We start from the raw sequence: 17,037 nt of genomic DNA on the forward strand, positions 1-17,037 counted from the left end.
AGCCACCGCGACCACTCATTCTCTCAATTATTGACGTTTTGTCCACTGCGGGTCACGTACCGCCTCGCGGCGTTTAGATTGCTATTTACTCACGGTACACGCTAATCACAACTGGGGGCTATATCTAGCTACCAGTAATTGAAGGAAATATAATGTCATTTGCATATATTTGTATACGTTATTAATTACGCTCAACCTCGTGCTGTAAAGAAGGCGATGTCACAAATTATAATTAAAGCATTACGAGTTTGTACGTTGATTTCAGATTTGACACGGCCTTATTCAACTTTACCAGACCCCGCGGCGTTACTGACACGTTAAATAACAAACCCATGTTATCTTGTAGAATAATCAATTGTTTATACTGAAAATAAAGCGCATGTATATTAGTCTCTGATAAAAAAAAATATCATGGCCCAGGTAAGTATAACAAATAAATAAATTTTGAATAATCTATAGCAGAGACATATATACAGATATGTCTCTGTCTATAGTTATCAAGTTATGGACCCTTTAAAATCTTTAATTTAATTCTATTGAGTTGTAGGCTCGTTACGCTTTACTCTCCGGTTTAATTTTCTAACCTCCCATGTGGACTTTCGGCTGTCTTGGCCACTGGCACCATTCCCCGATGCTAAAATGCAATAAAATATGTTTAAATCAAAATAGCACATCTCTGACATGCGCCAGAACAAGAAGGATGGAACGGACGAATGTTTCAAGTGAACAAGGGTTGTCTCCCCTCTAATAGCATCTACGTACACCTCCTTACGAGAAAATATGTTGTAATGTATCAGTATGTTAAATACATAAAACGCCTCTCGGTTAGGCTACGATATAACAAAAAGGTCATTCTAGGTAAAATCTCTTTTATTAATGTAACATTCCCTGTGTAATACATTTACCACAAAAGCTGTTATTCAGTTGCTTTATAAACTTCTACTATTTTACGATTCACCGGCCGACTAAATTAATTGATTACCACTTGTTAAGATAAACCCGCGTATTTAGTAGCTGTGCTGAGGTAAAAGCACTTAAAACCTGGCATAAATTAATCATGCTGTGGTGCTCACTGTACTCATTTTTCATTGTATCGTACATATATGTACGTATATAGGTAGTCGGACTTATGTCGGTCTGGGTTATAGAGACCTCAGACTTGGTGTCACTTCACAATACACATTTATCACTGTTTTTATAAGGTCATTTACAGAGCTTGCCACGGGCCCGATTTTACCTTAAAACAAAAACACACACATTTTTCGCCAGGACGGATTCGTAAACCCCACAACGTTTTTTTTTTTTTTTTTTTTATAATTGTGTATCGGGATTAGAAGGGCAGTATCGATACCAAATGAATGCCCAAAGGGTCGTTCCAGATTGTATATATGTCTCTGGTCGTTCATATGAAAATATTTAACAATGATAATAAAAATGGCAGTGGAACGGACAACTGTTTTGTCAATCTCGCCAAGGCCATTCTTCACCTTCCATTGATTTAAAACTGTTTGGCAGTGCATTTATTTGGTTGGCTGGCTGGACTTCATTTATCTCAGCTTAGAACGTATTTTCTAACGCTTCGAAGATCGTGCCTGCGCGTGTGATGTTTTGATGACTTCGGCTATGAACCCTCTACAGGGTGGTCATTTGATACCGCCTCTCAGCTGCCTCTAAATATTTTCTTTGCCTTTCATTTTTTTTCCAGCTATCTGGTATCTTTAGTTTCCCTCGTTTTCTTTTGCAACTTTGGACATCTAAAGTCTAAGTGAATATTTTGCTCTGACTTCGTTCATATCGTTTGGTAGTTCAAACTCTTCAATCACACTCAGTAAACTTGTTGTTTTGTACATTTCCTGCTATCAAGCAACCTTTCAATGATAACAAATCATTGTGGTATTATTTCTTATTATAACAAGGAAGTATTGTCGGACATGTCCCTTGGGCTCCTACGGAGCGGAACCCATAAATTTCACCAGTTTGGTTCGACTGTGGCAATGGTAGGTCACACAGAATTATATAGGTATTATTAAGAATAAGTTAAATATGTCACATGTTTAAGCACACAAGTCATTCAGTCACCCATAGGAAAGGTGGCATAGCCGAATGCTATAAATCATATAGGCATAAAACATATGCCTCTGAAAAAAATACTGGACTACCAGAAACCAAATAAGAGAGCATTCAAAATGACAGGGGCTTAGCTTGACACCCAAGGTCAGGAGGGTCACCTCAAGGTCAGAACACTGAAGAGGGTCATCTCAAGGTCAGAACACTGAAGAGTGTCATCTCAAGATCAGAACACAACGGAGGATCATCTCAAGGTCGGAGCCATGGGAAGGATCATTTCAAGGTCAGAATACTGGGCAGGAGGTCATCTCAATGGCAGACCATTGGGAGGCTCATCTCAAGGTCATTGCACTGAGGAGAGTCATCTCAAGGTCAAACAATGAGGGGTAATCACAAGGTCAGACCATGGGGAGGATCATCTCAAGGTCATGGCACTGAGGAGTCATCTCAAGGTCATAACACTCAGGAGTTTTATCTTAAGGTCATAACATTCAGAAGTGTCATATCAAGGTCACTGGTCACGACACTAAATAGGGTCACTGCATGGTCATAGCACTCAGGAGTGTCATTTCAAGGTCAAACATTCAGGAGTGTCATCTCACAGTCATATCACTGAAGAGGGTCAATGCAAGGTCATAACACTCAGCAGGGTCCTCTAGAATTGATTTAAACTTCAATAACAACATTACTGTATAACAAAACACTTTTTGAAACTTTGATTGATAGAATTTATTCTTGAAAACAACACATAAAGGTATTTATAACATAGAATATGAACACACTGGGGAACAAATGCACAGCAACCGTAACATATGATAGTTGTGGGACTTGAGTCCCTGTCATAGGGTAGTGGGACCTAACAGACCTTAATCTAGTCCCAGATGTATCCTTCTAGTACAACTGTGAATCCACACCAATATATCACAATACAGTAAACATAATGTATTCTAGATGTCTCGATAGCACAGGAGTGTTTAGTTTACACACCCCGATTCTCACAAGGATGTATAGTTCCTTCCTAAAAAGACTAAAATTCTAACCAAATCAGCTTCTGTATTACCATATTCAACCTAATAAGCACACTGCACTTAAAAACACAAAAGGGGTGTGCTAAAAACCATGTACACGGAAAGTTTCCATGAGAAATCTGGGTATAAAAAATAACATTTTTTAATTTACATATTATTATCTTTATATGTAGCGTAAACAATCCAGGGTCTGTTGTTAAAAACTGAAGATTATATCAACAGATCATCGAGATAAGGAACTTTTTATATGTTTCAATCCGTTTCACACCCTATCCTGTTTTCCTGAAAAAAGTGGAGGTGCACTTATAAGGCCGAATACGGTATTATGATTCATGGTTTTGCATATCTAAAAATTGAATTGTTTTTACTTAAAAAATTAAATGTTTGTAAACTTGATTATTTAATGCAAATATTGTAGCACAGTTTTTCTTTAAATATATGTTTGATAATACTGTTAAATAGGAATGTTACTAATAGTTGATAAAACCACTCCTTAATAATACTGCACATTAAAAATAAAATGGATTTATAAAATACATAATGATCACAGCAAAACAAACCTGTCAACGTTAAATCGTAGAGATTATATCATCAAAGTCACACAGTGTACATGTATATACCTATTCACCAATGTATCAGTCTGTATAGTTGAGCAAACTTTATAATTCAAACCATAAACAACTCTACAACAAACTGTAGTAACAACAAACAGCGATAACAACAAATATAACATGGCTTCGGTCTGATAAAATCAACAGCTTATTCTAAATATAGAAACATCTTACATTATTAATACTGCGCATCAAAAGTTGATTTCGTATCACTTATATTTATATATAAATATATTTATATTACTTACCCGGTATAAGGAAAGTAAGTAGTGTACTATGTTAAATCACTTAAACTTCTGTACTTTTTAAAATTAATTTTTGAATTTCATTTTCAATGAACTTTCAAATTTCGAAGTATTTAAAGACAAAAATGTGCAAAATGTTTTGTACAGTAATAATGAAAATAAACTGCAAATGGAATTAAAGATGTAAAAAAACAGATTTACATATATATATATATATATACTTATATAAAAAATAAACATAAAATGAGTAACAAATACATTTGTACTTATGTAAATGGCATAGCAAGTTTTCGTTGATGATAAAATTAACAACGCTATGTGGGTCAACATGTATAAACAAATCATCATAAACAAGTTAAACAAACAATAATACATTGTTATTATATAGAAAAAAAACAAATATTCAGTTTCCTGGGTTTACATAAATATCACAATAGTTGACGATTCCAAATCATCACCAAACATCACAAACTGTTCAATACGATTTCTGGGTTTACACAAATATTACAATAGTCGATTCAAAACCAACGTGAACATCACAAACTGTTCGATACAATTTCTGGGTTTACACAGATATCACAATAGTTGACTAGACAAAGGCAACAACAGAAATCCCAAAATATTCAATAAAATTCTGGGGATTACAGCAATAACTAGCACAATGGGCGACTAAACAAAGGTAACAACAAAGAGCTCTAAAGTATTAAACAACAGTAATTGTCCTTAATCTGGTTCAGGGGTCACCTGGACAGAAACAGCTCTAAATCTTGTCCGGGGTGTACACCATATAATGATCCAGTGGACAGATACACCATATAATGACGACGTAGACAGAAACAGCTCTAAATATAAAACAACATTCACATGAAAATATTAAACGTTGTCCAGGGGTTTACACCAAACAGTAGTCAACTGGACAGAAACAGCACTAGATATTAAAGATATTCATGTGAAAATATGAAAATCTGGTCCGTGGGTTTACACTTAATACCACAGTGAATTAGACAATCTGAAAACACAACACCAACTATACTAGATTTATAGAAATTTTACAACTTTCGATCCACTCCTGACATCCTAAATTATCATGCAATATAGATTATGCTACGAACATAAAAATGTTTGCATATCCAGCCTTGATATTATGCAACATTTTAAAAGTAATACTGAAGCAGCTTATGATTCACAGAATATAGTTTGTCTCTCAGCAGTATAAGTTTACAGAACATCATTTATGATACAGCAGTTTACCTACAGCATATATTCTGTTATACAGCAGTATAGCTTGCAATACTGCATGTTTAAAGTATAGCTTGTAACAAAGCAGTATATTTGCAGTATTGATTGCAAAATTTGTTATAAAGTGGTGTGTTTATCATACAGTTGGCAAAAGAAACCACAAAACAATATGTTTACACTATAAACAGCAGTATGTTTACACTATAAACAGTACTATGTTTACATTATAAACAACAGTATGTTTACACTATAAACAGCAGTATGTTTATACTATAAACAGCAGTATGTTTACACTATAAATAGCAGTATCTTTATACTATAAACAGTACTATGTTTACACTATAAACAACAGTATGTTTACACTATCAACAGCAGTATGTTTATACTATAAACAGTACTATGTTTACACTATAAACAACAGTATGTTTACACTATCAACAGCAGTATGTTTATACTATAAACAGTACTATGTTTACACTATAAACAACAGTATGTTTACACCATAACAGTATGTTTATACTATAAACAGCAGTATGTTTATACTATAAACATCAGTATGTTTACACTATAAACAACAGTATGTTTAAAGTATAAACAACAGTATGTTAACAGTATAAACATCAGTATGTTTACAGTATATACATGTAGTTTGTAAAATAGCAGTATATTTTCAGTATAAACATCAGTATGTTTACAGTATATAGTTTGTAAAATAGCAGTATATTTACAGTATAAACAGCAGTATGTTACAGTAAATAAGTTGAAAGACAATGCCTCTTATATAACATCAATAAATACACAGACAAGACTAGATATCTTATAAAATGTATCACTTAATACTGAATACTTAATTATTCCTGAATTTTATCACAAGACATACAATGACTTTTATTATTCATATCTCTGTAAGTAAACAGAGCTCGAGGTATGGACCACTTAATTTATGTGTAGTAGATGTAGATGTTTAGGTTTTTAATTCGTTAGAAGTATAAGAATTGAGTATTCTGTATCAGCATGTGATGCTGGGTTATTTTTTCTATACAGAGACCTCTCTGTTCTACCTAAATATATATTTAATGCTTGTAAATAATTTCATCATCAAAAAAGTATAATCTATTTGTATACATTGTATATACAATAATGTATATATATATCACATTCTCCATTCCTAGAGATTAATGTTGAGCAATTAATTGCATCGAAATCTCAAATACATGTACCAGGTAAATATGTATAATATTTTGATTATCAATTATTTTAACATTATATGTATATAAAAGTACATACATAAAAGTAAATTAAGTAAATTTATGTATATTTGCCAAATTACCTGACAGTACACACACACCTAGAAACATGCATACCGATTCCTGGTGTTTTTTTCAAAATTATATTTATCTTTGCAAAATTAGAAATATGCCAGATACCTTGTAAAACTATATAGAAACACTGATGTACCACACTGTCGGAAAGTTATGCACATATATATAGATAATTTCTTTGTCTTCATTAAATCTGGCATACAATATAAAATTACATGTGTTACCATATATCACTATCAACATGTATAAAAGTGTATAAGATTGTGATTCTGTCATTAGAATTCAGACTACTGTATGTACACGTCACCTTGACCTCCCCAGTAAGAGTCATTGATAACAAATGGAACACCCCAGTAGACAGCACTATAACATTACATACAATTATTTCTTTTAAAAGAAAGTTTTCTGAGCACTGAAATTTTCAAGCACAATACTATTAGACTAGTACAATTTTTATTTTAACAAACAGAAATTCAGAAACCCCAGTACATAGTTTTTATGATGAATGGGTTTTTATGATGAATGGACAAAAAAATCATAATTAGGACCAAGGTTCACGTGGATCGTAGGAAATTCTCAATCTAAATCAAATTGATTCTTTGCAAGCAATTCATATTCAGTCCACAACTAAAATTTAACCTTTGTTTTTTTTCCCTTAGATAACTAGATGGCACAGAAAGAGACTGTGACAACATTCTACACCAAATAACAACTTCCAGATACAACATAAATAAACTTCAGATAGACACGGTGTTAAGCACTCATTGTACCCAAGGGGACAGAACTCTTCTGCAGCCTGCCAGCATCATAACTGTATAGCTCAGCATCCTTAGGGGTGAAGGTCACTTGGTGAGTGGTGCTGTGTTTCTGAGGGCCACTCAGTGGGGGCAAAATGTGGGACTTCCTCAGCTGAAAATGTAAAAGATGAAATACAACTCATTTAAACAATTAAACATTTCAATGAAGATAATAAAACAATCAACTCTTAATCAGCATAGTTTAAAATAAAATTTGTAAATACTAGTTGTCTCTATGGCAACAAAATTATACAAGCTATCTGACATTGTAACACTATTATAAAGAGTGCAGCCATTAAGGAGAATTTCTAGCTATATTTACATTGTTGATGGCCACTGGGTTGGGTACAGTCTTCCCTCGACGTGGATTCTTGTAATCTGTCCAGGAGGATGTGTGTTTGGCTTCACTCTCTGTAGAAAATGGAGAGTAACAAGTCTTTTTTTTTTTAAGAAACATGGCAGTGACAGATAAATAAAAAATGCCAAAAATGCTAAAAATATCAGATTATCTCTAACAATTAAGGAAATGTCATCAGATTATTTTTTCATCTATAAATATATTATATACATATAATTATCTAAGTGTCATACCATAGGGTTATTTTGTTGAGATTTTTGAAACCTGCAATAAAGAAATTGTAAAAACCACCCCCACTATGTTTTATCTTGTATAAATGACAATCAAGTGAAATTTATAATTGGAGCACCGCTTTGTAACAGGATAGGGAAAATATTCCAGGTCAAGTTTAAACTGAAACTTCAAAACTCCAGACTTATTCTGTAAAATGTCAACTGACTGTGTGGGAAACCTAAGAAAATTAATTGATTTTGATAAAATTTAGATTAATGAACTTACTATCATAGTAGTTCAAGGGGATGTCACTGTCCTTATAGAACTTGGCTCGGTTGTAGGTGTAGGGCACCGTGACGGGGTGGAAGTTATCGTCTGTGGTGGTATCATAAAATGTATTTGACATTCTAGGTTCCCCAAACCAAACGTTACTCTTTGTCCTCAGATTAGCTCCTGAGATGATGGTGTTGTGTAAACCACTGGGTGGCTGCAAAAACAAGTACATGTATCAAGAAATGTTTACACACAAACAACTTTTCACAAATATTACAGAAAAATATAAAAATAACTGTGACTTAAGTCAATTGTTAGGTATCATCAGGCCTGAAAGTTACTGGTGGTAATAAATAAATATAATATTGTAAATACAGAAACCACAATAATTGCCTTGTCTGTCAGTATATCCAACATAATATACATTTTGTATTGGTTGTATGACAGACGAGACTATATATAGTACCCGCGACAGAAACACTTACGTTTCCATGGTAATATCGGCTTGTTGTCAAGTTGACACGCTCTCCACCTCTCATTTCATCATGGTCGCCTTCTGGCAGATCACTATGGTTACGATGTCTATCTGGTCTGTATCTTTGATCTGAAGTAAAAACAGAAAAAGAAAAATTTAGAAACACCTTATAAAGCATAAATCTATATAAACTGTTTATTGCTTGTAATATTCTATCTGCAGTTCTTGGAATTTTCTGATATGTTTACACCAAAACTACACAACAAAAACTGGTCTGAAAGATAATAAAAAAGTCTTAACTTTGACCATACATCCTAGCCTCGTCAATGTACTCATGATTATATTATGAGTGTTGACAGATGAGACTAACACCAGTAAATGTTGTTGACTTTGAAATTTTGAAAATAATGAAGATGATATTAAATCAAATGAAAGTTGTCTTATAGAAATTATATAAACAATAACATAATCATCATGACGGAAAAAAGTGCATTTCATAAATTATATCATAAACTGACATTAACAGACATGCTAATAAGAGGAATGTATTGTGTAAGCAATATTCAGAGGAAGTTTTTAATAAAAACAATGCTTTATTGCCAATAATTTCATATGAATGTTACCTTGTAAAACATGATATAATATTTCACTGTAGATCAAAAACCACTATAGACAGATTTTGTAACTTTGAGGATGGTTGATGTTCAAAGGGGCAGTGTCTGGCCTCATACCTCTCAAACAACAGGCTGATCCATGAGTCAGTTACAGCTGAGAGATTGTTGATTACATGGTGTTGTGTTGGGTAGGTAGCGTAACATACATTGTTTTGTGTTGTCAGGGGCGTAGCTTGCTATATAAAAAAAAGCCCGGGCTTGCACATAAAAAATCCTAGTATGAGTTATTAATAAGCCATGGTCTTGTAAAGTTAATATATCTAATATGTATTGTCGACCCGTCAAGGTCTTGAATGTAGAATCACAAAAAAATCTAAACGTAGATTAATTAAAATTAATGATAATGAAATACGCAGATAGCCATGCTGTTTTTCGAAGTCCGGAAATGGAAACCTGAAGTCGTATCCGTTTATTATTATAAATCTAGGGGTTTCCGGTGTTTAGTTGTTTGGTGTGTAAATATGAAGAAAGCACAATCAACGATATATATCTAGATAGCTTCTTCAAACCTAAACCGAAAGACACGCAAAGTCAAAGCCCGACAGAAGAAATTGTCGAAAATGTTAACTCGACATCTAAAAGTGACACCTCTCAAATTATAATGACACTCACACCTTATTTAGAAGTATGGTCCCAAAATCCCAACCCAGAGGGAATGTACAATCTACGATATAGAGAAATATGGATTCCCATCAAGGTAGGCTTCATGAAGACAACGATTCGTACACTGTATTTTTCTATCTTTTTATGCCCAATTATATGAGGCGCCGTTTTTATATTTATTCATTATTTTCACATAGGCTATGCTATGCATGATTCGAATTTTACATGTGTGAAAAATGTGAAACCCTATTTTTGCTGTATGTATTCAAAAATTTGATTTTTACATATGCATAACTCGAATTTCGCATACACACAAAACAATTTTTTATATGCAAAAATAAATATTTTTGGATATCATATGTTGAAATAATTTTACTTAAATTCGACCTTTGGGTATATATCTTAGGCGTATAAAGACATATCTTAGGTCGACGACACGTCAAGACCGTCTTTCGTCCCTGGCAATGATCCATGTCCATAGAGACATGCCAATTGATGTGACTAGAGTAATGGAAGTGTTCATTGCCCAAAAGAAGAGAAAACTGGCTTTCTTCTGAACGATTTAATAAATAAAGCGTCTCAAAACATTTTGCGATAATTACATATTCTTTAAAATCACTTTCCGTAGCGTAATGGGTCCCGTCCGATCTATCCTCAAATCCTATAAGAGTTACCCAAGTTACATGTAGGTCACGGGTCAGCGTGAGATTTTGATACTTGTAAATGGAATAGAAACGGATCAAACATCAACGCATAATTATTAAGTTTTCAAACAGGTAGAAAACGGACCTATTATTTTGATTTTAATAACACCAGTTTAGTACTATCAAGCATTACCGAAAATCATTTCCAGGGGCTGATCAATTCCTTAAAACCATTTTCCGCTTGTTGTGTAGGGTAGGTATAGCGTTACTTACATGGCGTTGTGTTGGGTAGGTATAGCGTTACTTACATGGTGTTGTGTTGGGTAGGTATGGCGTTACTTACATGGCGTTGTGTAGGGTAGTTATAGTTTTACTTACATGGTGTTGTGTTGGGTAGATATAGTTTTACTTACATGGCGTTGTGACAGGTAGGTATAGTTTTACTTACATGGTGTTGTGTTGGATAGGTATAGTTTTACTTACATGGCGTTGTGTTGGGTAGGTATAGTTTTACTTACATGGTGTTGTGTTGGGTAGGTAGTGTTACTTACATGGTGTTGTGTTGGGTAGATATAGTGTTACTTACATGGTGTTGTGTTGGGTAGGTATAGCGTTACTTACATGGTGTTGTGTTGGGTAGATATAGTGTTACTTACATGGTGTTGTGACAGGTAGGTATAGCGTTATTTACATGGTGTTGTGTTGGGTAGGTATAGTGTTACTTACATGGTGTTGTGTTGTATAGGTATAGCGTTACTTACATGGTGTTGTGTTGGGTAGGTATAGTTTTACTTACATGGTGTTGTGACAGGTAGGTATAGCGTTATTTACATGGTGTTGTGTTGGGTAGGTATAGTTTTACTTACATGGCGTTGTGTTGTATAGGTATAGTGTTACTTACATGGTGTTGTGTTGGGTAGGTATAGCGTTACTTACATGGTGTTGTGTTGGGTAGGTATAGTGTTACTTACATGGTGTTGTGTTGGGTAGGTATAGTGTTACTTACACGGTGTTGTGTTGGGTAGTTATAGTGTTACTTACATGGTGTTGTGTTAGGTAGGTATAGTGTTACTTACATGGTGTTGTGTTAGGTAGGTATAGTGTTACTTACATGGTGTTGTGTTGGGTAGGTATAGCGTTACTTACACGGTGTTGTGTTGGGTAGTTATAGTGTTACTTACATGGTGTTGTGTTGGGTAGATATAGTTTTACTTACATGGTGTTGTGTTGGGTAGTTATAGTGTTACTTACATGGTGTTGTGTTGGGTAGGTATAGTTTTACTTACATGGTGTTGTGTTGGGTAGGTATAGCGTTACTTACATGGTGTTGTGTTGGGTAGGTAGTGTTACTTACATGGTGTTGTGTTGGGTAGGTAGTGTTACTTACATGGCGTTGTGTTGGGTAGGTATAGCGTTACTTACATGGTGTTGTGTTGGGTAGGTATAGCGTTACTTACATGGTGTTGTGTTGGGTAGGTATAGTGTTACTTACATGGTGTTGTGTTGGGTAGGTATGGCGTTACTTACATGGTGTGGTGTTGGGTAGGTATAGTTTTACTTACATGGTGTTGTGTTGGGTAGGTATGGCGTTACTTACATGGTGTTGTGTTGGGTAGGTATGGCGTTACTTACATGGTGTTGTGTTGGGTAGGTATAGCGTTACTTACATGGTGTTGTGTTGGGTAGGTATAGCGTTACTTACATGGTGTTGTGTAGGGTAGGTATAGTGTTACTTACATGGTGTTGTGTTGGGTAGGTATAGTGTTACTTACATGGTGTTGTGTTGGGTAGGTAGCGTAACATACATGGTGTTGTGTTGTATAGGTATAGTTGTACTTACATGGTGTTGTGTTGGGTAGGTATAGCGTTACTTACATGGTGTTGTGTTGGGTAGGTATGGCGTTACTTACATGGTGTTGTGTTGGGTAGGTATAGTTTTACTTACATGGTGTTGTGTTGGGTAGGTATAGTGTTACTTACATGGTGTTGTGTTGGGTAGGTATAGTGTTACTTACATGGTGTTGTGTTGGGTAGGTATAGTTTTACTTACATGGTGTTGTGTTGGGTAGGTATAGCGTTACTTACATGGTGTTGTGTTGGGTAGGTATAGTTTTACTTACATGGTGTTGTGTTGGGTAGGTATAGCGTTACTTACATGGTGTTGTGTTGGGTAGGTATAGTTTTACTTACATGGTGTTGTGACAGGTAGGTATAGCGTTATTTACATGGTGTTGTGTTGGGTAGGTATAGTTTTACTTACATGGTGTTGTGTTGTATAGGTATAGTGTTACTTACATGGTGTTGTGTTGGGTAGGTATAGCGTTATTTACATGGTGTTGTGACAGGTAGGTATGGCGTTATTTACATGGTGTTGTGTAGGGTAGGTATAGTTTTACTTACATGGTGTTGTGTTGGGTAGGTATAGCGTTACTTACATGGTGTTGTGTTGGGTAGGTATAGTTTTACTTACATGGTGTTGTGTTGGGTAGGTATAGTGTTACTTACATGGTGTTGTGTTGGGTAGGTATAGTGTTACTTACATGGTGTTGTGTTGGGTAGGTATAGTTTTACTTACATGGTGTTGTGTTGGGTAGGTATAGCGTTACTTACATGGTGTTGTGTTGGGTAGGTATAGTGTTACTTACATGGTGTTGTGACAGGTAGGTATAGCGTTATTTACATGGTGTTGTGTTGGGTAGGTATAGTTTTACTTACATGGTGTTGTGTAGGGTAGGTATAGTGTTACTTACATGGTGTTGTGTTGGGTAGGTATAGGGTTACTTACATGGTGTTGTGACAGGTAGGTATGGCGTTATTTACATGGTGTTGTGACAGGTAGGTATGGCGTTATTTACATGGTGTTGTGTTGGGTAGGTATGGCGTTATTTACATGGTGTTGTGTTGGGTAGGTATAGTGTTACTTACATGGTGTTGTGTTGGGTAGGTATAGGGTTACTTACATGGTGTTGTGTTGGGTAGGTATAGTGTTACTTACATGGTGTTGTGACAGGTAGGTATGGCGTTATTTACATGGTGTTGTGTTGGGTAGGTATAGTGTTACTTACATGGTGTTGTGTTGGGTAGGTATAGGGTTACTTACATGGTGTTGTGTTGGGTAGGTATAGCGTTACTTACATGGTGTTGTGTTGGGTAGTTATAGCGTTACTTACATGGTGTTGTGTAGGGTAGGTATAGTTTTACTTACATGGTGTTGTGTAGGGTAGGTATAGTGTTACTTACATGGTGTTGTGTTGGGTAGGTATAGCGTTACTTACATGGTGTTGTGTTGGGTAGGTATAGCATTACTTCATGGTGTGGTGTTGGGTAGGTATAGTTTTACTTACATGGTGTTGTGACAGGTAGGTATGGCGTTATTTACATGGTGTTGTGTTGGGTAGGTATAGCGTTACTTACATGGTGTTGTGTTGGGTAGATATAGTGTTACTTACATGGTGTTGTGACAGGTAGGTATAGCGTTATTTACATGGTGTTGTGTTGGGTAGGTATAGTTTTACTTACATGGTGTTGTGTTGGGTAGGTATAGTTTTACTTACATGGTGTTGTGTTGGGTAGGTATAGCGTTACTTACATGGTGTTGTGACAGGTAGGTATAGCGTTATTTACATGGTGTTGTGTTGGGTAGGTATAGTTTTACTTACATGGTGTTGTGTAGGGTAGGTATAGTGTTACTTACATGGTGTTGTGTTGTATAGGTATAGTGTTACTTACATGGTGTTGTGTTGGGTAGGTATAGTTTTACTTACAGGGTGTTGTGACAGGTAGGTAACTGACTGTGGCAGTACTCTGATAGTCATTATATTTGCAGTGGCCATCTACTTGTTTAAAGTTGGTCTTGCCCAGCATTTTGCTAACTTCATCCTTCATGTAGGGTTTGTAATCACTGGCCTCAGCTTTGTTTGGAAAAGAGTACTGCATGGTTGTCTCCCTTACAGTCTCCTTGTCGGGATCACCACTTGGCACATTGGTACCAGTAGGCTGTACCGTACACACAAAAAAATTAACATGTCAGAACCTATTGATATCACAGTGTTATTGTACAGAGGAAAATCATTGTTTACAGAACTGTTGACAATTAAACGTTCATTAATCTCAGAAGAAAATAATACAATTGAAAAGCAGCCTGAATTTCCTGAGTCCCTGACACCGTGTCTGGTGAAGGGTCAGAACACACTTGTATATATGAAAATGTGGAATTCTCTACTTAAGACTTGTGTCAGGGCCAGAGAAAACTCAGGTTAAAAGAAAGGCATTGCAAATTTCATCTTTGCATATTTACATCAAAATGATATGATTTAATGAACACTAATAATTGTTAAAAGCTCAGTCTCCACTAATCTTGGAAAGACAGCAGATTCTATAAAAATTCAAAGGTCTTATAATAATAACAACAAAAAATTCCTGTAATTTTTGGGTTGTAACTTTGAGAAGGACCAACAAAGCATGGATAAGTACCTCCTTTATACCCAATAAGTCTCTAAGGATTTTATACATACCGCAGGCAGGGACTTAATAGGAGTCTGAAACTCTCCCATAAATGTAGAATTGTGAGTTGTATCAAAATGGGTGTAGCGAGCATCACCTTTCACGGTTGGAGGGCCTCCTGCCATAGAATAGAAGGCATTAGAATACTCAACTTTATTTAGTATTTAAACTAATTTTCCAAAACCAGGAAGTATCATTATAATATATTGTGAAAAACTGTAAATCTCAAATGGAATACAAGTTTCTCATAGAATGGAATATATTTCTTATTAAATTCATATTTTCATTAAATGAACTTTTAAAACTGGAATGCAGTACTGCACAGATATTGGTAAATCTGGTATAGAAATGTCTACAATGCCAATATTTCTTACCTTCATGCATTGAGGGTACCTTTTCTACCTTGTGTACACTTGTGTCATGTCCCCTATACCTGTCCCTATAGTCAGACCAAGGCTCATCAGCCTTCTCTCGATCTCCCTGTGGAATGTTTACTGCCCATAATGCTGTCACAGGCTGAACACGTTCATAATCACCATCCATTTTGGGTGTGAAATACGAATCGTGCATTGTTTGAAATGATTTTACTTTGCTTAAGTCTGAATCCATCTTGAAATTTGTTGATCTCAGTTTTCTGTGTACATCCGGAACCACCATCTTTGGCATGTATTTATATGAAAATGACTTGGTTGTCTCTGATGCCTTTTCCCTGAAATATGTTCCATCTCTGTGCATGACCTCTGCCAAGGCAGGGCGTTCAGCTTCAGCATCGCGACCATAGTGTTTGTAAGATGGGTAGTCTTTCTTGAACACACTTTGCATAGAACCTGGTGTAACAGACATGTCTTGTGCAACTTGGAAATTTGTTGATGACAGAAAATCTGTCCCAGTTTTGGGGGTGTAAATGGGATTAGTTATTGCAGCCATGATGATCTGAAACAGAGAACATTTCAAAATACAGATGGATTAAAAGTGTGATTTCTTTAAACTGAACAATAAATTTCTTCTTGTTTGGAGCCTATTTAAAATACATTTTGTTATACAATTACATACACTATATCTCATATACAAATATCCTTTTTGGATATCAATGCATCCTTCTTCTACCGTAGATGGAGTTATTAATGTTCTTGTGAAAATACGAAAAAAAAAATCAATAAGATTTCTATAAAAAATAGCTGCATTTTACAGATCTGAGAAAATGGACATTATTTTACGTAATGTTTTTTGTCTATTAGAAATAGTACTTTGTGTAGATGTATCATTATTCTTAGTGCTATTGAGTCATTTTAATATTTCAACATTCAGCAAGTTTTGTACATGCTCATTGTTTGTTAACAATAAAATTGATATCCTAAAACGGAGAGAGAAAATCAGCGTTTTAAAATCTCATTTTAATTCGTTATTTACATAAGTCATTGTGTGGTCCACATAACGTTATTTTATAATTTAGTAGAGCACTTCCTTGGCCAATCATTTTGCATTTAACAGTCAGACTAATAATGGTACAATAACTCCTTTATAACCCGCTGAAAGAATTTAAACCCTCGGTACACATTCATCTAGTGGTGACACACTATCCCTTTTATTGAATGACACCACCACGTCATTGACATAAATATGTTTTTATAAAGTAGATCAATGTTTACTTTTGGAATCGCAATGTCAACACGTTGTTTGTCTAAGTCTCTTTACGTGATTAACCTTATTTTATGGACTAAACTATGCATAACTCGACCGTGACATTACGTGAAAGTATTGATTTTATCATCTATAGAAATTTTACAACACATATAGATGAATAAAGATTATGAATGATTGCTTACATGTGGCTGTTCCCCTTTGTGTACAATAACCATAGATACCACCATGCACTTCCGCACCGGAAATAACTCTTCAATTCCGAGGACAATTTGGGTCGATAAAAATCTACATCTGTCAAACGTTTTATAGAATGTAAAAGTCAGTGGTTTGTTAAAGTGTTT

At 35.1% G+C, this 17,037-nt stretch overlaps 1 protein-coding gene across 1 annotated transcript; it reads right to left on the minus strand.

Annotated features, from left to right (window-relative positions):
* Positions 1-2,771: 2,771 nt before the first annotated feature.
* On the minus strand, positions 2,772-16,922 carry LOC117334070 (testis-expressed protein 45-like). The gene is made up of 8 exons (XM_033893509.1): positions 16,879-16,922; positions 15,427-15,985; positions 15,064-15,170; positions 14,314-14,545; positions 8,639-8,757; positions 8,166-8,367; positions 7,632-7,720; positions 2,772-7,421 (listed from the first exon to the last, which is right to left on the minus strand). Exons 1-8 carry the CDS (start codon positions 16,909-16,911, stop codon positions 7,266-7,268), a joined length of 1,497 nt encoding a protein of 498 aa, XP_033749400.1. The 5' UTR covers positions 16,912-16,922; the 3' UTR covers positions 2,772-7,265.
* Between the last annotated feature and the right edge of the window lie 115 nt (positions 16,923-17,037).

The sequence above is a fragment of the Pecten maximus genome, chromosome 9 (assembly GCF_902652985.1).
Source record: "Pecten maximus chromosome 9, xPecMax1.1, whole genome shotgun sequence".
Taxonomy (NCBI): Eukaryota; Metazoa; Mollusca; class Bivalvia; order Pectinida; family Pectinidae; genus Pecten; species Pecten maximus.

Excerpts from the sequence above, each read along its gene's own strand:
- LOC117334070 (XM_033893509.1), bottom strand. The coding sequence starts at position 16,911 with ATGGTTATTGTACACAAAGGGGAACAGCCACAT. Across the intron at positions 8,368-8,638 it reads GCCGATATTACCATGGAAAC|CCACCCAGTGGTTTACACAA; the intron begins GTAAGTGTTTCT and ends TTGTTTTTGCAG. Across the intron at positions 7,721-8,165 it reads CCCCTTGAACTACTATGATA|AGAGTGAAGCCAAACACACA; the intron begins GTAAGTTCATTA and ends CATTTTCTACAG.